At 39.0% G+C, this 22,637-nt stretch overlaps 1 protein-coding gene across 8 annotated transcripts in view; it reads left to right on the top strand.

The window, feature by feature from the left end:
* The window catches only part of Trps1 (transcriptional repressor GATA binding 1), a 231,408-nt gene that overhangs the window by 200,871 nt on the left and 7,900 nt on the right, over positions 1–22,637 (top strand). For all 8 annotated transcript variants that reach the window (XM_063257653.1, XM_063257650.1, XM_013143982.3 and 5 more), the window contains one exon: positions 20,537–20,659. In XM_063257653.1, the coding sequence (XP_063113723.1) occupies positions 20,537–20,659 (123 nt within the window). The remainder of the gene's footprint in view (positions 1–20,536; positions 20,660–22,637) is intronic.

Raw genomic sequence — 22,637 nt, 5'->3', positions numbered from 1 at the left:
ACTCGCAGGCACCTTTTCCTGATTACATGATAGGCGTACATAACTACTTCCTTCCCCTGGCTGCACAGCTGTGTGCTGCTTTGCCCTGAAGTGCAGCCGCTCCTTTTGCAGGCTGGGAGCCTCGCCCCGGCCAGCCAGTCTTTCCACGGTAGGCAGCCCCCCTGCCTTGTGCCTCTTTGGCTTCTCAGGCACACCTACCCCTGCCCCACGGAACGGTGTGCCCGTACCCCGAGCCTGCCACAGTATGAAACTCCTGATTGGATGTGTGTCAAAAGTGTCAACAACTGCCCCAGTGAGGAAGCAGAGAATGTATGCATTTGCAAACAAAAAAAAGAAAGAACTTCTCAGTGTCCTTGCCAATGCCCAAGCCTCCATCGTATACAGAGGTCTGGATTTTAAAGTAAATTGCAGCTTGGCCTGGCAATTATGGGAAGACAACTGTACTGCAGCGTCATTAATCATTTAAACATTCAAATAAAACTAAATGTTTCTTTTGAGATCTAAAGTGCAGCCCATAACACAATTGAAATAACATTAATAGGAGCAGGGAATGAAAAGACAGAAAACAGCTGTTCCCCTGCGTGCCAGTGCTCCACGGGGCTCTAATCAGAGCGGGATGCTGTGTACGCCAGGGCAGACCCGCGTGGCTTCGCTCCTCCGCTGTCCCCAGCTCTCTAGGTCTAAAGGAAGCCAGGGTGATGTTCCTGCAATGTCATAACACTGCCTTTGTGGACATTTCGCAGAAGGGATGCACGGCTGGGGCCAGGCGTCTAGTTTTACAGCGGCTGCGGAGAAGTGTTTAAACGTTTGCTTGTGAGCTGCAAAGAAAAGGAAAAAAAAAAAACCCCGCTAATAATAACATAAACAGGGCACAGAATGTACCCCCGTAGCTAATCAGGGAAAATGGCGCTCTTTTTTCCGTGCAACTTGGTCACTATTAAAGTTCAGATTTACCCAGGATATACTTTCAAAACAACCTTGGGAGAAAACCTGAAGACCATGACATAGTTAACTGGATCTCTCCCAGAGTGCAGAAAAAAACTCCTAGGCCGATTGAAAAGCTAATGACTCCATCCTGGCGGTGCTGGATTCCCCTCTGCCGTGTTAACTAGTTTGGTTCCTGATCATTTCATCCTCTTTGTAATCTCTTGACTTTGTAATGTGAGTTTTACTCCCGAGACTATTTCATGCATTCTAATTTGTGTTGTCCTGTTAGCATCACCGTGTGGAGGGTGGTCTAGACATCACGCCTCCTTTCCTTGTCAGTGAGGAAGTGAAAGAACAAATTAACCGTGCCTTCGTGCAGTCAAACAGTCTTAGATAGGAAAGACCATGATAGATTCCAAGTCCCTCAGCCCCCAGGGTCCTGCACGTCCCACTCTGTCATTCGAGGAAATGAGAACCACAACGTCACAGTAGTTCTGCAGAAGCCATCACCCCTCTCCTGGGTCCCAGGGACAGAACAGGTGAGCAGCCCCTTTCCTACTTTATAGGAAATGCAGGGTTGAAGCCAACAGCGTACTCTTCCTCTCCAGCTGCAGCTCTGGGGCTTTGTTGGCTGTGAAACTTAGCAAAAGGAGCAGATCTAACACTCTTTGCATGTGTAACAGAAGTCACTTGGTTATCTGTCTTAACAAAAGACAACCCAGGAAGAAGGACCGACGTGCATCAAATGTATCTGTTGAAAGAGTGAAATGATCATGATCATTAGGTCACCCCCCATCCCGTCACAGGTAGGATGCAGGCGGATCAGCCACTGGGTCACACGTTTGGATCGGGTTTCAGTATCTGCAAATGCAGAGAATCTCAGAACCACTGCTGTATTGTGAGCTTATGCACAGTTTTCTTCAGAATTCCCAGTGACTCGCGACTGGAATTTGGATTGTTTCAAAATGCTAAAAAACACTGAGTCAAGGAGGCACAGAGGGATGGAAAAAGAAAGGAGGCTAGAACGGGGTAGGGGAGATCACGCAAGGCTAAAGTCGATGAGATTACGCTAGACGATCTAGAAAAAAGTAGAACTATTCTGGGGGAACATTAGAGCTAGAAGAGACCTTAGAGGTGGTGAGTTGTTGAGATTCACTGTTCCCTTCCCACCATATATAAATAAGTATGAAGAGGAGGAAGAGGAAAATAAGTTACTGGACACCTACTGCTTAACTGGCGTAGCTGAGCAATGCCGTTTGGTTTGTATCACACAGGGGTGTCTTTCAGATAATTGGCCATTGGCTCTTTGTTTTCGCTTCTGTTTTTAACTGTAGTAAAAACTAGTAAATGCCCGGCTTCGTAAGAATGTCTCTCTGGTCTTTGCTTATAGGACTTGTTGATAATTACTGAGTGGCTTGATTGTTTATAGCACATCTGGCTGGCTTTAACACTTACGGTGTCCGGCATTGCACTGGTCACGGAGCAAATAATTAAGAGAGGGGTATTAAAATGAGTGAATGGACTGCAGATCAGTATCACACTGGATGTGCATAGTCTTGATGCTTAAAACAGTCCTGTGCACAGAGGCTACTGTAGTACCAGAGTGACATTCTCTGGGGAGTAGGGGAACCTTGTACTGTTTTCAGTCTGTTTATTTGACTTTCATACTTTTTTTTTACATGACATTGGCTTTCTCTCATTTAGATATAGAAAAATATACCATATCTTACTATGTTAGCCTTAATAAATGCACAGAGCCCTTGCAAAATCCACTTGCCAAATTAAAAGATGCTTTTAGTTCATAGAGGAAAACAGAACTTACAGCTTTTCTTTGCCTTGGAAAGCACAGAGAAAGTAGTCTTATGCTTTCTTGGACTCTGATCTGTAACACAGACAAACTAGACGGATGGGTCAGAGCTGCAGAGGTCAAACAAGAGAGTGTACCAGCTCCTTAAGGATACGGAGAGATCCAAAAGTTGAAATTGCTGGAACTAATCTAAAGTGTGCAGTATAAATACCAGCTTGGGCTAGACATAGTACTGGAAAAGGTATGTGTTTTCCTCCTGTCTTATTTTGATACCTCATGTGAAAGAAATCAAACCTTCCTTTTTTTCTCTGTAAATATTCAGTCTGAAAGACAAGGATATTTTGTCAATTATTTTTGTAACACATGTTCCAGTGGGAACAGTTTTTGGCCCATGAAACACTTTTTGATATTTAACAGAGAATAGTAAATACACTCATTCAGAAAAAAAAATTTTTTTTATGTTCTCTTTGTCATCTTTGTGACCACTGAAAAGCTCTCAGTATTTCAAGTGCAGATAACCCTTTAGGAGAGTTCTCGTGTGGGCTGACCACAGGGCTTCCATTGTGAACCTTCCAAAGGGATCCTGTGCGTTCATTGATAACTAAGGAAATGGCACTGATTGGCTCTCAAGAGCTGACCATGGCACCTGTCCTGGGGGTGTCCCTGCTTTTCTGTGCTAGTGGGATTTTGCCAAGTTCTTCTCAACAGACTCTTGAGGGGGATAATGACCATTATCCATTACCTCACCCCAGGAAAGAGAAAATGGCAGGATGGATTTGGTCAAAACAGTTACAGGAGAAGTGGATAAGGTGGACTCTTTCAAGGATTATGCACACTGAAAAATAAAAAGCACCATATGGAAGGGCTGGCTTGGATGGGCTACTCGGATTGATAGACAGCAGTATCATGTTTTCAACCTTTTAAGAGAATCCTCTTTGGGATGGAAAACATGTATGCACCTTTGTGAATACATATCTATGTGTATATATATATATATATATATATATATATATATTTTAGTTTTTTGATGTTCTACTTCAGATAATGGTTTTTAATTCATATAATCTTTACTTTTTTTTCTTTTCCTTCTGTTTTTGGTTCCAGGGATCAAACTCACGATCACATGCTTGCCCGGCAGGCACTTACTAAGCTAAATCCACGGTCCAATCTTTACTTTTTTATTTCTCTGTTTAAGTTAAACTGATTTTGCCCTAGATTCTGGGCTGAAATCCTGCCTCAAAATTACACAAACTGGAAACTGATTAGAAACCCTGACCCTCAGATCTTACCCCTGACCTACTACATAAAAATTCTCATTTTGATAAGATCATTAGAGACTTCCTCGTATACTTTAAAATCTGAGAAACTGCTATAGTTCCAAGTCAATCCAGGCCCAGGTTTGGCCCAAAAAGTCCCTAACAGGTTCAGGAAAGTGACTCAGAACACACCCCTCTTGTTCAGTACTGTAGATGGTACTAGATGTTACAAGCATCCTGCTCCCCAAGGTTCTGTTGGAGATGGAATGGATCCTCCAAACTGGAAGAATATTCCAGAGAGGGAGAAACTGATCTCGGGACACTCTGTATATCCCAGTACGATAAAGTCCCTGTTTTTCTCAGATTTTCAATTGCATGAGTCAAAAGATTTTTTGGCTGGTCATCCAGTTTGGGGTGTGTTTTTTGCCACAAGTAAACCCCCCAAATGTACTGAAAGGTATGTTGATGGAGAATCATTAATTGTTTATCCCAAGTCTCACAATCTCCTCACCAAACCTCCTTCAGCTGAATCTGGGAGCGTGTGTTTCCCATTTCTCATTTATTACAGCATTCAGAAACATAAGAATCAAAAATCTTAGGATCAAGATAAGTCTGCTTTCTTGCATCATTCTCTTAATTGCTTCATGTATATTTACCCTACCTCCCCTCAAAATTACAAACACTTCAAAGACCCTGGACTTTCCTCACATGAGGCGATAATTTAAAGTAATAAGATGTTTATAAATAAACACACCAGAACTTACACCAAGTGAGGGTAGACTTGCAAAACCACCACCTGAGGAAGCCGCCAATTTATTCGAATTCTGCTGACTTGGGAGAGAACACTCACTGTTGGAGCTCTTCAGAGGAAGGATTAGCACCAGTGTTAGAGTCCTGAGATAGCACCAGTGTTTTGTTTCTTCTGATTTTTATTGAAAGTGACACTCCTAAGAATTATTATTCAGCCCACTCAGAACTCTGGAGCTCCTGCTGCCTGACTTCCGTTCCTAAAAGCTCCAAGTGGCCCTGTTGGTTCTCCAGGCTCCAGCACCACTGCTGCCTTTTAGGAATGAAGCGGTAGCACCTGCCCTGCTTCACCCCTCCTAGAGTCCTGGTCCTATGCTGCAGCCACTGCGGGTTCCAGTTGTGACCAGACCAGACTGTAGTGGCGAATGTTCCCTCACCTGATTCATCAACTTTAAATGCATTTTGTGTCTCTAAGAAATGAGATTGGCTCTCCAGGAAAGTAGTGTTCATTATCACTGAGGGAACCAATGTAATAAGTACTTTTAATATCTTCCTCTGCAAAACTCTGCAAGTAAGAATATGAGTTTAAATCCAGAAGCCTGTTCATTGTACTAGAAACTGAGCAGCAACCATATTAAAGTATGCAGGCTGATAACTTGATAAAATGATACATAAGAGCATGTTTCTTATGTCCTGCAGTGGGATGTAAAGACTTGGAGTGTTTTATTTTGTGGGAAGTGGTCTTTGCATTTTTCCTAGAAAATAAAAAAAAGAAATATTTATAGGGCAGTGAATTCTGAAAGGATAAAAATCCTTTGCTTATTGATTAAGTATCAGGCAGTTCAGCTGTAAGTTTATTGCACTGTTTTCTTGTCCTGTACTTCTGTGAGCCAAGAAGATTTCAACAGGTAATAAACATTCAAAGAGAAGCCTGTGCGTTGGTTGCTAGGGAAAAATCTAAATCAACTTAGAAAGCAGGAAAAAAGAAAACCAATGTTTATGGCTAGGGCCAAAATGTATTTTAATTATAGTTCTAATGGAAAATTGCACTAATATTGCCAAGTTAAAAATTGCATTTTTTTCTAAAAAGAGAGGCACGTCTAATCACTGAAACTCTGAACTGAAAATATATCGAAATACTGATTTTGGTTAATGTTAAGGACCTTACTTATGTGAAAAACACTTATAGAACATTGATATTGCTTGTGTTATCATGGCTTGGTATAAATGGTTTTTTCAGGCTATTAAAACACAGACCTTTTTAGTGATTGTATTACAGTAGCCTATTGTATAGCAAACTAAAGGAAAAAGTAGTGGATTCTGCCTCCAAAAATCAAAATAAACAATTTTTGCAAAGTTTCTCTCAAATGTATAAATGTCACATCAATAAGGTCAAATATTTTAATAATTGTGTTATGTCTCAGGCTCTCCACATTATATACCTCATAAAACATTCGTGCAGCCATTTCTCTCACGTCGAAATAAACCATTTAGAATCACCCAAGTGAAGAGTATGTTACACTTGTTTGCCCGCATTAGTGATCACTCTCTGTACGCACAGGAACAGCAGGAGAAAACTGCGCAGAATACAATAATCATTTTAAAAGAACACTAAATCTACTTAGGTTAAAAAGATTCTGACAGCAGGAACTTCAAATGACTGCCCTGAGCAAAAGAGACACTGCTTGCTTTTCAAGTTGAAAAGGAGGAAGGTAACAATTATCCCTGAGACACGGGAAACAGAGTTGTCTGAATTTTTTTTTCCCCTCAAAAGCTTTCACCTCTTGTAAAAAGAACAGTGTGCTTGTGGTGTCGGACAATGGGAGGTCTATCAGAAGTAGTTATCAGATAAACAGATAATTAGTGTACGAAAAGTATAATTCAAATGAAGAATAGCTTTCGGACGTGCTTTTAGTTCTGTGGTGCAATTTATTACTTGTTGAAGTATTTCTGTGAATTTCAAGATACCTATAGAAGCCAACGTAGAAAAAGAACAGTTAAATATAACCACCTCTACAAGATTAAACTTGATGCTGAATTCAATAGGGATAGAGACCGTGACTATTAAACATTTGTTTCCTTCCTTCGCCCTGTATCTATAAATCCAGCACTGGTTTTTATCAGTAAGAGAGCTCTAACTAAAACCAGAAGCTTACTTATTATTTTGATGCTACATTATCTCCTGTCTATTACAAGGCATTTTTTAGCGTATGTTAAAATCCCCAGCAGGCCTACAAGTTACTGGGTCCTTCAAGAAACTTCGAATTATTTTTCTCTTGTAATTTTCTAACTGAATCCTGGAAACTATCCTAGAGAGGGCCTCTCTAACTAGCCTGCAGAAACCCAGCAGTTTGCAGTGAACACGTAGTAACACTCATCCAGAGCTTTGGGAGTTTGAAGATCAGAACATTTTGATTTCCAAAGATAATAAGCGTTGGTCTTTATAGTCATGAGCTCGATTTGTAGTGATATTTTGAGGTTCTTTCTACGTAATTTCTTTACCTGGTGACAGTGTTTGAAAGACTTGTGTCTTCCCTGAGTTTCCAAATCATCTGCTTAGATGGGAGTTCATACTGTTTTCCGTTTCTGAGCTCTCCCTTCCCCCATGGTTATCCATGAGTCCACATGCTGCAGTAAAATCCAGGCTCCTTTCCTTCTTAAAAAAAAAAAAAAAGTCAAGTTCAAGAAAGAATAGCACAGCTGTGTACGATGTCATATCTTATAAAGTAAATCTATTAGGAAGGTCAGAACTTGGAAGGGGTCAAGTTAATGATATAAGTGGAATAATCTGGTCATTTTCTGAAATTCGTCAACTCACACATAAAAAGCACTCCATGAGATCAGCTAATTAGCTAAACTTTTGCTAATGGTAATTTTTTTTCTTTGTGAAAGTTATAATTTTTTTTTTTATGTTTAAGGAATATTTTTCTGTACCTGTGTTTTAAAGGTGAATTGCTTGAATTTTAGTTTGGTACCCATCAACTTATGTTAATTTTTAAGTAATTGCCTCATTTGGACTGGAGTAAAGGAAGATAATTTTGTTCCTGTTTTTTAAAATTTTTTTCCAAAGAAATATACACATGGAAAACGTGTGTGTATGTACATATACATATATGACTTAATTAAGTTAACTATTCAGAACAGACTAAATATATGCATATGTACGTATACACATGCAATTTAATTTAAAATTAAATAAGATGTTACTTAAAGCTCAAAGTTAAATAAACTTTTGCACAAACGTGGCAAGAGGATGATGCGGTGCGGGTCTGACCTTTTCACTGTTGCTTCACAGAGTAGGCAACCGTTTTAAGAATGTAGTAGCCATAATTTTTTTAATCATCTATGCATTAATTCCTCATTAAATACATCCTGCTGCTTTCTTCAATTTCATTGCTTCACTGATTCTACAATCACATTTTTCCATCTTCTTTTTCATCAAAGAGATACTTTATCTTATAAATCAGATGCAGCTCCTTAATTTTGCTAAGAAATATAATCACATTTTAAGTTGGTATTTTTAAATATAAAACTATCAACCCTGATTTTTTTAGATGTATTAAATTCAAAGACCTTGAAGCCACAGTTTTTTAAAAAGGAAATGTATACATATGCATATTTTAAATGTATAGGTGTATTTAAATACATTTCAGTTATAGAATACTTAAATATATTTAAGTATGAAATAGAATTTTAAGTATAAAATAGACTCTCAGATTCCAAGTGGAATAAAATTTGTAGCTAGAACTCCGGTAATTTTTTTGTGTGAAATTTTATGAGTCTAGATCTATTGAAACCAAAGGGAATCCACTTTACCTGTAATCTTATGAATTCAGTGTAGACTCTTATTTTCTGTGTATAATTGTGTGAGTACATTGCATGAAAAAAGAAACCTGCATCTAGAAATGAGTAGTGTGATATGCGTAAAAGGATGTGACCCACAAAGCACCCCTTTATGTTCGAGAAAATTTCAAAGAACAAAGATTCCTTCCCAAAATTTCCACTTAGCTTTTGGATCTCATGAATCTCATGAAAGCAAACTAGGCTGCCAAATAAGATTTATGCATTGAAATCCTTAGAGATTGAAAACACTCGTAACAGGATAGGGAGAGGGACAGAAAAGAGGAGAGAGGTGTTCATAATACTTTCAAATGCATGATATGATAAATTGTCACTTATGTGTTAGCATCACTATCCATGTATTTTTATACGTGGTAAAAATAAACGATAAATTTGAAGCTTTTTGTATAACTTTTTTGCATATGGGCTCAAACATAGCTATAGGGACTAAGCTGTATAATATGTGTGTGGGTATACAGTACAGTATACACACGTCAAAAGAGTTTTAAGAATTCAGTATATTCTAAAATCTAGTATCTATTCAAATACATAACAGCTTCTGAAATTCAGAAAAAAAAATTTAATGGTTTATATTTATGCTAATTGTGTATGTACATGAATTGAGAGAACTCTAACATAGTAATAAAAATAAATTGGTAATAAAAAAGAATCAGTATATCGGTAGGTTATTTTCCATCTATTCAATTATTATTAAGCTGATATAGAAGGCATATTCCTAGCTTTATCATTTTTTTCAGTCTTTCATATAAAATTTTGCAGTGTAGCTAATCACTAAAATTTTTGAAGCTAATTATATTTATTTCCAACTCTGCAGGAAATGCATGGAATTTCATAAGAATATCAGTATTTTATCCACTTATATATTAGCACTTTAATGAAAAAAATCACCCTAAAATGCTAAAATGTGTCAGTCAGTGGACTCATGTGAGTGCATGTGTGTGTGTCTATCACACATACTTGTGTGTGCAAGTACAAATCCCTGCCCCAGCATGTACCATTTCGCCAAGTTTTGCACATTGTTCAGAAGCTCAAGCTAACAAGGCCTGCTCTTTTTCTCTTCTTATAAAATATGTACCCTGCGGATGGTCCAAAATTTATTTTGTTTTGCATCTCACAAAAGTGAAACTGTTTTCAGTTTAAGTTCTACTTTCTGTAAGGATGACAGCCTTTTTATAGTTCATGAAGAAAGCTGCACATAGTCGAATCTTTGATTTACAACATGTCTGTATGTGTACACACATACGTATTTTCAGGGAGTGGCTGTTTATTGAAGGCAGTAGTATCTCTTCTGATAGTCAATTTGGTTAAGCTGTCATTAATTAAATGCCTCCCGTGTGCAGTACACTGCGAATCTAAAAGATTAAAGGAAAAATAGGGCCTTCCAATCCAGCACTGTCTCTAACTCCTAAATGCGAGAGAGTACAGCTATTTGGTGATTTAAAAAAATTAATATGTGAAAAGCTAAGGCAGAATTGACACTTCAGTATTCCAAAAGCTGACTCTCCTCCCCCAAAGTACCTTTTACAGTGAAGGATAACTGTATTTGGGATGAATTTGTACATGTGTGGGATAGTGCCAGATGAACCGTAACTAAGCACTTTTTGTTTCTTTAATTTTTGTTTCTGTGACACATTTCAGCCTCTCTGTGCATCTTTCTTCCCATCATTCTTTTAAGGGCTTGGTAACTTTTTTTTCTTCCCTTTTCTTTTTATAATCTCTGTTATTTCACAATAGAAATATTTTTTCTTTAGGAAGGATCACTTTAAAAATTAATTCTAAATGACTCCTTGCTATACACACACACACACACACACACACACACACACACACGCACGCACATATATTAACATGTTTGACTGAGACTGAGCAGTTGTTTGAAAAATAATGTGTTTGAAAAATAATGCCAACAGAAAAAGGCTAGAAGCATAAAGCAGGGGAAATAAAGTCTTTGAGAAGTTAGTGCATTCTGTTTTCAGAGCCCCTCTCCTGAAATAAAATCTCACTCAGCAGGAGTTTGGGTCTCCATTTGTTCTGCCAGGTCTCCGTATTGGTTTCCTGATCCTCTGCTCTGAGCACCAAATGTCAAAGCACAAGTTGATTTTAACTGTTCCTTTTGGTTGACCGGGGGTGCCTTGAGAGTGCTGGATGCCATGAGGCAGTTCTTGCTTTGGTATGTGATACAGTGCTATTAACAAACTCCAGATCACAGAGAGATGGGGTGCGAGTGAGGCAGGGAGCAAAGTTTCCTCTCTAGGACAGCGTCCTACTTGGAGCTCTTACGTGGGACTGGAGGGAGAATATGTGTGTGTGTGTGTGCATATATATATAGACAGTCATTGCTTTCTTCTGGAGCAGCTGCAGCCAGTCCCACTAATGGACGTGCAAAAGCAGAACCTGGCAGCAGCGTAAGGTATGTGTTCGTTTTTACAGATGGTACAGCAGACAAGTTGCTAATTGAAAAGGAAGTCATGTACGTGAGCTATTTGACGGGCGGGGAGGGGGCGACAACCTATTACAGGACTTTCCTGTGTAATTGACTGGGTGAGTTATTGAAGAAGCAGCTTTCCCATGAAAGATTTCAGTTATTACAAAATGACATCATTATTGTTAAGGAAATTCCAAGTAGTCTTATAAAAATCATCATATTAAAACCTTAAAAATCAGCTTCGATTTCCTTGTCTACGCAGTACCTGGCTAATGAAATTATCTCCGCAGGTTCTGTTTTACTTACAGCAGTTTCGGAGCTCTTATTAAAAACACAAGTTTCCATTTGTACCACACGACATACTAGGCACTTGTTTCAACCGTTGGAAACATGGTTTTAGATATCTGTAGCATCTTGAGGAATGATGAAATTTAAATAAAGATGCGATAACATTAAAATGTTTTATAGATTCAAAAATTAAATAAACAAAATGCAAATTCATTTTCCCAAGTTGTTCCCCCTCCCCACTTGAATATTCAAAAATCATACAGAATGAAACATTTCATGAATTAATTCCCAGTGCGGTCAGCCAAGTATTTAATCTTAGTTGGGTTTGTGGTGTCGGCGTTTTTATTGACAGACACATTTTTAATATCATGTATAATTATTTTGAATCTTTTATTAATGATTTTATTTGTGTAGTTTTAAAAATTTTTTTGCTATTTAGATGGACCAGCAGTTATCATCTGTCTTTTTGCTGCACAGAATAAATACTGTTTCAGTGTCTGATTTGTACTATATCTTAATTTGAGAGCTTATATCACTTGTGTAGAGTTGAGTGTGTCTGCTTCCCCGACTTCTGTGGAAGTCATCTCACCTGTGCATGGGGCATATTCCATAGGACGATGAAGAACATGCACTCGTGTTTAATAATGGGGGAAGTGTTTAACACAAATAGCAATATTTTCATGTTATTGGAACCCTGAAAACTTTGGAAGAATACACTATATCTTTCAAACTTGGCATGTTTTCTCTTGAAAACATTGCAAAAGCTCTCTGCCTAGAACTAAGCAACTTTATACAGTCAATCTAGAAACTGTTACCTGAACGTGTGTGTTTATGGAATATACCAGAACTCCACCATGTTTTTTTGTTTGTTTCTTTGTTTTGTTTTTATACTTGTTGCATCTCTAGCTAAGTTGGATGCGAAAGCAAACAGAAACCCAAGTTTACAGTGGTCCTCCCATGTCGCAGGCAGGATGAGGGTCTGTGCTTGTAGGCACAGGCTTAGTTCACAGAGACTTTTTTTTTGTCACAGCAACAGCAAAAGGCTTGTGCTGCCCCCACCCCTTCCCCACTGCTGCCCGCCCTGGGCCAGATGTTCTGTTCCTCTGGCTGTGACTGACTGTCCACCCAGGAGCAGCCCCTTGCCGTATCTGATCACGGATGACTCATTCCTTTCTGCTACCTCAAAACTTGCATAATTTCAATCAGCTGTTATAGGGTGGTGTGGAGAGATAAGGATGCCTCAAGCCAGGTGATGAAATGATTTTGATAAAATTTCCCCAGTTTCCTCCTTAGTAACAAGACCTGGAACACAGTTAAGAACTTACTCTGAGGTAAGGGCAGCCTTGATTTGTATCGTAGCCTGTTCTTTGGCAACTGGACGTATTTCTAAGTCTCGGGTTTCTCATCCTGAAAGTAGAAACTGGTCTCTTAGGATCATTTTAAAGATAGGAGACTTGATGTACTATGGTGATCATCAGGGAAGGCATAAAAAGTGTCACACAAGATGATTGTGTCAGATAATTGATTCATAAATGCTTCCTAAAATTGGATCCTGCCTTTTTGTCTGAAGATAGAGACCAACTTTTTAGTTGACTTTTTAAAAATAGAGAAAGTTTTTAACTTTTTTATGTTTTATACACTAAAACATAAAAGCTGTACATATTAATGGGGTACCATGTAATGTTGGATATATGTGTACGTTGTATAGTGTTTAAATCAGGTTTTTGATACTAGATAAGGCAAAGAACTACTCTCAGGTCTAAATAAAAACAGAGTCATAATATCTAATTATTTACTTTCAATTTAAACCAGGAACATGTATACCCAGAGATCTTAACCTGAGATCTAGGAGATTCATAGGAAATTTTTGAATTTATTTTGCAAGGGACCTTCTTTTGAACCTCTTGAAATTATTTGTAAAATATTTTACACATTTCCCCCCCTGGGGAAGGCATCACAAAGTTTTCAAAAGAATGTATGGCTCCTACTAATGTTGGAGGGATTACTGATGTATGCATAACTGCCTGCAAGACAATAACATTTCTCCGGCCAGTTATCAATAAATAGGAAAAAGTTGTGGATTTTTTTCCTTTGCACTTTCAAAATCATCATCATTGTGTATGACCAAGGCAGTGCTGCACAAATAATACATAAAATATCTCTTTTTGTCTCTCCAGTTAAAAGCTTATTAGCTGAGAACATTGCACTTGAGGCTTTTTCTATGCTTGATCTCGATCATTGAGATTTTTACTTTGGTAATGTGAAGTATCCCATGCTGTATTTATTAAGTATATTTTGTAATAAGTGTGTTAAAGAATCAGTTATTTTATTCTCCAGTTCAAGTTTGCTTAGGAGGTGCTAAAATTGTTCAACAGTGCCTCCCCTAAAAAATCTTTTAATATATTTTTTTCCTCTTTCGGTGTCAGATTTTGGCACTGGCATAGAAGAAAAAGTCTCTGTAGAGCGACTTTGCAACCATTGTTGTAGCCGAAGGAAAGGTGAAAACAGATCCATGGTGGCAGAAATAGAAGCCGTGAGAGAGCCTTGAGTGGTGCTTTTCACAATAATGACTTTCACGTGGAATGAGAAAAGACGGTGCAGACATAAATTTTCAACCGTATTTTTAGCTGTCCAAATGCATGCTTGCTGTACGGCAGCACATTATTACATGTGTTAGAACTCCCCGGATCTGCCTCTTTCCTGTCCCGAGCCTGTGGAGTAATTTGTGTGTGATGCTGGTTGGCTCATTTACCTAGTCTAGTAGGCAGAGGGGGCGGGAGGTCTCAGGTTTGTGCCCTAGGGCTAAATATATGTGTTATAAATTACTAATTCCTTCCCAATTGAAGACTGTGTATAAAGTGGGGGGTGGACATTGGGAAATCTTGATTTCTGCCGTCTCATCCAAGAGTCACCAGTTGCCCACCAGAAAAGGTGGAGATAATGCATTTAACAGTTTAGCGTGACCCGTGGTCCCTCCAGGGTAAGGTGTGGGCTAAATCCCAGGTACCTCGGCACCCAGGCACGGTGTATCATTCCTGGGCTGTGCATTGCCTCGTGTTTTGGAAGAAGAGTTGCTCCTTCGCCTCTAGCCCAGAAGCGTCATTTTGCTCTGGTCTCCTTCATCAGTGTGGATGTATTGAGGAAGTGAGCCGAATAAGCAGGGTAAACAGGTTTTCTTTCCACGCTCAGAGGAGGTGGTTATAAGATGGTGCTTGAACCATCTGAACCCTTCAGAGTCCCTTGCGTTATCTGGCAAGGAACTGGAGGGCAAAGAGGGCTGGCTGTTATAAAGCGGCATAGACTCGTCACACAGCCCATGTTAGCTGATTCTTCATGATTTTATTTGGAACAAAAGTCAGCCAGGGACTGGGAACTGTTGCTTTCTGCTGGTACAGCACTTCCCCTGCTCCTGCTAAACTATTGGCCTGCTTGCGCTTCTGGTAAAACTCTGCCTGTTATCTCAGGCTGCTCATTGCAAGCCACTGTCTGTGTTTAAGTTGTTCTCGCTGCAGGATTCTCTGTATGGGGAGGCCAATATACAGCCTGTTTTAGGGGAAAATGGGTGCAGATGAGATAAGAAAGCCTCTCTCCCAGTGGTGAATAATGATGATGAGGAGGACTAAAATAATATTGATCATTTATTCAACCGTTATTGATGTGGAGTACATATCTGATAGTCACGAACACATTATTAATTCAAGTCAGTGTCAACTCTTGCCAATGAGGGCAGTGTTACTGATCGGCCACTACTACTAATGGAACCAAAACACAGAAAAACAATAAGTGTTTGTTATTTTTGGAAAAAGTCAGACTATTTCACATGTTATAAATGCATGTAGAAAGTGGATCTTCCCAGTTAGATGGCTTTCAGCCTTTCAGTGAGATTTGTGGAAAATACACTGGTTTCTTCAGAAAAGTTTCCGTATCATTTACATGGCTCAGACTGTCAGCGTTCAGGAGCTGTCTCGGTTTGCTTTCCTGTCACTCCGTGTTTTCCCTGCTGGAAACTCTGCAGGTCACTGCATGGCTGTGCTGCCAGACCCCAGGGAGGACACTCAATGACTATTCCCATATCGGAACTGAATTCAGTTCCCCTCTAAGATTTTAGGGCTGCAAAATTGTACCAGAAGTTTCTATCGTAGCCATCTGTGCATTTCTCTAAAATGAAATTTGCAGAGAATTCTTGATATAATCAAATAAACACAGAAAATATTTAAAGAGTTAAAAATATTTGAGGTAAATCCAGACTAACAGCACATATATCAAATTTCAGATTGATTTGATTTAAAATGGCTAAGATATAAAACCATAAAAAATGTGAGTAAATACTGTGCCTATCAAGGGTTGTTATGTAATTACATGGTTTCAGTATGGTTCTTATTCATAGAAAACTATTATAAAAGATCGTTTCTACACAAATTCCTTCACCACTGGAGACTTAATATCTTAGAGATGAATATCCATGTCTATAAATGCTAAGCCACTTGAGTGAATAATTCAATCAAATTTACTTTTTATTAATCAGATGAAATCAGCTCTTTGTTAATAATGAAATTTGAAAACCTTAAAATCTTTGTTTTTGGCTGATCTTCAAATAATAAAATAAAACAAGCAGTAAAACAGATGAATCAATTTAAGACTATTTTTTTTCATTTTCTTCCTTTAAGTCATATCTCGATTTACCAACGTATGTGCTAAGACTGAACCAGAATGTTATATAAGTAACTGAGGAATTAAGGCCTCCCCCCAGCAAATCTTGAATCAGATACTTTGAAAGAAAATTATCTATAGTGATACTTACATAGTGTTTCACTGCAAACTTACAGACCAAAGCTGTTTTGTTTTAAAGTATTAAATTTCTTGATATAGTACAATATAGTTATTTTAGACTTAAAATTTAGTTATATTAGAAAAATAGATGTACATTTTCTGTTTCAAATTCTGGCCTGCACAATTATGCAAAGCATACATCCAATGCTGTTGTAAAAACTCACCATTATTTTAAAAAAAAATCACCCTCGTGGTTGTAATATATTTGAAATACAGAAAACTTGACTAACACTATCTCGGCCGTTACTGAAAAGACCATTCACACTTGGTTTACAAACTCTCAAACACAAATAACATGGAGATAATACACAAATGCCACCTTCCTGTAACTGGTCACACTACTAATGCTAGATGTTACATTTCATAACAGCCATTTCCTTAAATTGCTGATAGTAGAGTTTTAGGGGTTTTTTGTTTGTTCATTTTTTCCTGTAGAAATTTGCAGTTTTGTTTGCTTTCAAGTTGGTTCAAGTTTGGGGATAACTTTCCTTCATTCGAGTACCATCTGGACCCCATAGAAGTAGAAGAGGTACTTAGAGAAGCTCAGGGGCAGGGAATGCAATGTGTATTTGACTTTAAAAGTGCAAGTTGACCACTATAAAAAGGTCCCTCAGCAATGCCAACTGTAATTACTTATTGCTACCATTTTCTTACCCACCAATGATATTATCCATTGGATTCCTAATCTTTCCCTCTTATACAAGGTCAGACAGGTGCAAATTATTACTACTTCTTAAAAGCAGCTTAGAGGAAAAGAGAAAGATTTTAAACTTACACATGCACAGACCGACTCTCTAGCCACTGGGAATGACTGTAAGGGTCACGGTAACGGAGACTTGTTCTCCTGCCTGACCTAGCAAGACCCTCGTCACACTCTGTCTCAGAAATTGTGTGGAATGTAGGATCCAATGATGCACTTTCTTGATTATTCTCAAACCTTGTTAGTATTTGGCCACCCATGACAGAGCAGGTCCTCAGTGTACCGTAGCGTATTTGCACCTCTTAGGAAACCTGATTTCTGTCTTTAACAAGCTTAGTGTGAAAGAAAAGAACAGAATAAGTTAAAACTCTGCCATGCAACATAAACCATGGATACTATAAGGGCTTTAGAGCTTTTCCTTTTTTTTAAGTGGAGGAGAGGTGATTTTTTTTCCTAAGTACAAAGGGGAGGCGCGCCACTTGGCAGCCTTAACAGACTGTTCGTTCATAGCTGACTTTCTCTGCATTTGCCCCCCATCATGTTGAGACAGGGTTTCACTGTGCAGTTCAGGCTGACCTTAAACTCACTTTGTAGACAAAGCTGTCCAGGAACTCACAGTGATCTTCCCGCCTCAGCCTCCTCAGTGCTGGGATTGCCACCACGCCTGTCACTTTCTCTGGGTGCCCTTGATTGGGCTCAAGGTATAGATGGCATCTGTCAAGGGCCTCCCACATCCAACCAGGTGACACTGTTACATGGTGTGACTCAGCCAGGGATCTCACCTACCTGTGCTATGGTGTAGACAGTCGGCTGTGTGGTCAGATTTTTTTTCAGAAATTTTAGTGCACCAAAAATACAGTTCTGTTAAGCTTACCAAAGTGCTAAATTTGTGGAAATGGCAGGTAGCATGTTAGGCATAAAGCACTTCTCACCTCCTACTCGCCACCCCTGTGCAGCAGGCTCCTATCGAATTGGAGGTGTGAACACCTTGCTATTTCACTCTGACTCAACTTTCCGTTCTCACGTGTGAGAAGACTTGATAATACCCACCTATGCGGTTGAAACAAATCTTGAATGTTTAATAATGAGACTTGAGATGAAAACAAAACTAGGAGAGTATGTTTCTTGTACAAAAGAATTCATACTTGAATCCCCCGCCGCATAGCTAACTTACTGAGAGCATTTCCTTCATGTCTGGCACTATCTTAATTGGATCTATTAATTCACATAATAATTGGCAGTTCATGCTGTAAAGGTGGGGAGTATTTCAGACCTGAAAGTTAAGTAATTTGCCCAACATTGCACCTAGCAAATGGCAAAGACAGGTTTTGAATACAAGCAGTCTGATTCCTGCATCTGGTTATTAACTTCCAACCTATTCTGATTCTGAATGAATTCAGTACCCCTGTTGTACTGTATTTAAATAAGAGTTTACCTGAAAACCAGCGACTTTTACTGGAGGCTGTGAACTACATAAAGCAGGATATACTTGTGGAAACTAGTGCTGTAATTTCAGGGTTTTCCCTCTAACTAATGAAGGGCATTTTTTTTTTCCGCAAGAGAATTAAGCACCCCATTGTGCAAGGGTTGAAATGCTCACTGAAATCAGGATTACACCCACTTTGGCGTGCTGTGTCAAGCACTGGGGTATAAGGGAAGACTAGCAGGCTGGAGTGCGTGTTCCACATGCAGAGCTGAACCCCGGCCACATATGTGCGTTAGTTTGCGCATGGACATTCCTATCATTATGTGGATGGAGTTGGCATTGATTTGCCCAGCGTGTCACTTAGATTTAGGAAATGACAGTTCTAACCTAACTGGGCTCCTTGGCTTAATTTGGCTAAAAGGGGCCCTCAGAATTCACAACATCCCCAATCTCCAACAGCCCCCTGGTTTAGGGGGAAAGCTGGGTCCTCTGTTCTGCAGCGAGTCTCAGTTTGGGACAGAATGTTTGATGCTGCTGTGTGATCCTAATCCTGACTCGGAGGGAGGAGGGAAGCAAAGAGGTGCCTGGGATTATCTTTGGGAAAAAAAATCTAGCTTTTATTACATCACCTAAAGTGGCACAACCTGCTCCACTAATGAAATTGTGTCTTGGTTTAAAAGGGCAATTGTTAGCCCGACTTTGCGCTCACTAAAAACATTCCCCCAATCTTGTTAAGTTATTGCTCTCATTTCAGATTTTTATAGCTGTGCAGCCTAGCAGCCCTCATTTCTGTACGTTTCATTCATTTTCCTTGTATCGATGATTAATGGAGGATGTCGAATGTTAGAGTGAGCAGGCATCAGCAATTGCAAGATCATAATTAGTTTAGCTGACGAGGGCCTCTGATAGCACTTGCATCTGGATGGAAAAATTACCCTATAGGGAACTGGCTGCTCACCAGGTCTTTTTAGTGATACATTGTGAAACACCCGATGAATCAAATGCCCTTTCAATGCCAAGAAAGTGTTCCAGTCTTGAAGCCAAAATTATGTCTGCAGAAAGCTTTCCATTTGAAATGTATCAGAGTACAATTATAACCATTGTATTTTCTTGGCAGGCACAGCAGTCCGCTACAGTATGGACTCCAGTTAAATAAATTGCCCAAATTTTATGTATCCCTGAAATTTTGACTTATAGCATTTGTAATATTTAATTTATAATAAAATTAGGTTCCAGCAAGACTTTTTCCACTCCTTATCTAACATGCATATTTTATCATTAAAGGCTTTGCTTCCTAGAAAAAGGAGAGCTCTAAGCTGCAATCCGGGTTGCCTTTTTGTTTTTTTGCAGGGAGAGAATTCCATTTCCTGCCTGTTTGCATTTGCGCCTACAAACACAGCCCGACTTTTGTTTAAATGAGAAGTTTTCTGGACTCATTGCTTGATAGCAAGAATGTAACCGGCGATACTAATTACCTACTTTCAAGCATTCTTATTTTTGAATCCAAGGAGTACAGAATTCAGGCTACTAAAAGCAAGCTATAGTCCGAAATGCTTGTGATTTCCAAGTCTGAGTCAAATAAAATAAATAAATAGCCACTGATGGGACAGCGTTGTCTAGCCCAGAAGGCCCCGTGTGCGTTCTCATTAGTAATACTGTGCGCCTCCAGGCAGAATTTCCTCCTGGCCCGCCCAGCACTGGGGAATAGAGGGTGTTTCTCTTTCACATTTTAACAGTTACAGAGGAGAGTCCAGAATCCAGCGTGTGATGGTCTCTTAATACTAAGATTACATGAATGACATACAAAACAGACACAAATTGGGCTCATTTTTAAATAGTTTTTATTTTCTTGTTGGTGTTCCAAGCTTGACTGTATTTTAAAGCTCAGGTAGCATGTACCAAAATTGTGTTAAACACATCGCCTGGTTCTGTCTTTTTCACTCTTTGGTTTTGACACTTTTAAAAGGTATACTTGAAGGTTCAGCGTTTTGGAGTCATCATTAAAGGCACAAAACCCAAAGTTCAAAAAGTTACAGCCGCTCCTGTGAAAAGCCTTTGGTGTTCCCCACACCTCATCCATCACTGTAGGGTTAATTATAATGAAAATCAGTGGTGCCTATTAAACACAATTGAACCTGACCTCATTATGGGCAGTGTGGTTTTATACTGTCATTGTTGCCAGTCTACAGACAAAGCTCCTGGGTTGATTTGGTCTAACTCCACCAATCATGTGACTCACCTCTGACCTTGTGTTTCTCCCCCATTTCAGAGGCGTAGAGGCTCTGGTGTTTTCTGTGCCAATTGCCTGACCACGAAGACCTCTCTCTGGCGAAAGAATGCAAATGGTGGATATGTGTGCAACGCGTGTGGCCTCTATCAGAAGCTGCACTCGGTAAGGATTTGTCCCACCGTTCCAGGAAAATCTGTAGAGAGCCAAGCAGACCTGCTCCGCGGTGTGGTTCAGTCCCACTGCTGGCTTGGGTCGCCTGGCGCCACAGGGTACTTCAATCCAGTCACTGTGAATGTCCCTGTGATTTATGATAAAAGGGCGTCAGATGTTAGGGGCAGATACACTTGAGGTCATGAGCAATGCATTGTGCCTCTTTTGATATAAAAGAAGAAAATGATTTGGGAGAACTTTGCCTAGGAGATAATAGTTGATCTGACGGGTATGGGAATTTGGTACAGTTAATTTAGATAGGAGGGAAAACCCTCCTTAAAAGTTTCACAGTTATACCACGCTTTACACAATAAATAAATAAGTGAAAGGAGCCTCCAGGTTTGTTATAAAAATATAAGATGGGGAATAAATATTTATTTTCCTCTCTGCCTTTGGATTTGCGAGTGCTCTCCTGCCTGCTTGGCAACTGGAGGTCAGGCACTCTCCAAAGGCCAGTCCAGGACCAGGCCAGCGACTGCTCCAGTGCCTGGAAGGGGATTTGGTGGAGTCTGCATTCCTCAATGGCACAAAGGCCAGGGCAGGCTAAGCTGCAAGGTGCGCTGTGTTTTGAGCTGGAGAGCTGTTCTGACTCATTGAGGATCCACCAAATTACCTGTTTTCTAACTTTGAGTTAGAATCCTGTTGTAAAATTGGAACTGGCAAATCCCTCATCTGCATGTTACAATCCTTGTAACTTCCGGAAGGATTCTTTATAGTTTCGAAAGTTTATCTGCTGACATGAACTGACTTTAAAATAGGAAGGCCCCATTTAGTAAGCAGATCTATTCGCCTGTGCCTTTCTCATTTTGTCTGGCATTTTACCATAGCTCTTAGCATAAGCCAGTGAATAGATTACAGCCACAGGGAATACAACTTTAGACAAAACGCCCTCGTAAATGGACCATTGGAAGCAGTCTTAAAAAATGCATGCTGCCAATACTAATTGGGAGTAAACACTAAAATACTTAGTTATTAGAATGTAGCTAGTGGAAAGATCTCTACTCCCAACACCACATTCACTTTTTGTTAACCTTCACCATTTACGCACATTTACACACAAATTCCATTTAATGAGTACTAATATTAATTATTTTAATTGAATTCCAGCCAATTGTAGGCCAAGAATTAATTAAATTATTGCTCTGCCAAGTTATGATAATTTGACCATGGTGATATAAACTATTTTCTAAAATTTATTTTAATATTAATCTCTCCAGAGGCATGATATTTCCAGTTTTTAAGCCGCTACAAACCATGAAATGTGTAAAAGCTGTGCTCACACAGAATTGCAGCAAAAAGTTTATGAAAGTTTAAAAAAAGAATTAATGCACATTTCAGGTTTCTTTGTTGTATGAGAATTCAATACTACATATCCTTATAATCCTAATATAAACTTTATAAACCGGAACACTCTGGAAAAAATGAATACACATGGCATCTCCAAGCCATGTGTCATTTTCCATCTTGAAACCAGTAATTTACTTGTAAAATCAGCATGTTATCTTTCTTTTCTTCAGAATAACTTGTCGCAATGGAAATATTCCAGAAGAGATTTATATTTGCATTTTGATTAATATATAAAGCACTCCTTTGTAAAGTATATCCTTCTTCAGAATAATTCACAAATTACATATTATCTGTATTTATGTTTTAGAAATTATTTCCTGATTTCAGTACTGTTTTAGAGAAATACGATGTTAGCACACTGCAGATTCTTCTGAACTTCTAATGTTTAAATATGCATTAATTTATTAAAATTATTCTTTTGATTTTTATGAATCAAAGTGAAAGTTCTCCCTGCAAGGAAAGTTTTTATTATAGTCTTATCCATGGATTTTAGTCATGTAATATAAACACCTGTTGAACATGTACGTAAATATCAATCATGTAATGTCTATGCTAAATAAAATACTTAAGCTAAATTAAACTC

The sequence above is a fragment of the Cavia porcellus genome, unplaced genomic scaffold, assembly GCF_034190915.1.
Source record: "Cavia porcellus strain 051 isolate PalLab524CR breed Dunkin Hartley unplaced genomic scaffold, mCavPor4.1 scaffold_10, whole genome shotgun sequence".
Classification (NCBI taxonomy): domain Eukaryota; kingdom Metazoa; phylum Chordata; class Mammalia; order Rodentia; family Caviidae; genus Cavia; species Cavia porcellus.
This window is presented reverse-complemented; position numbering and strand designations above follow the sequence as displayed.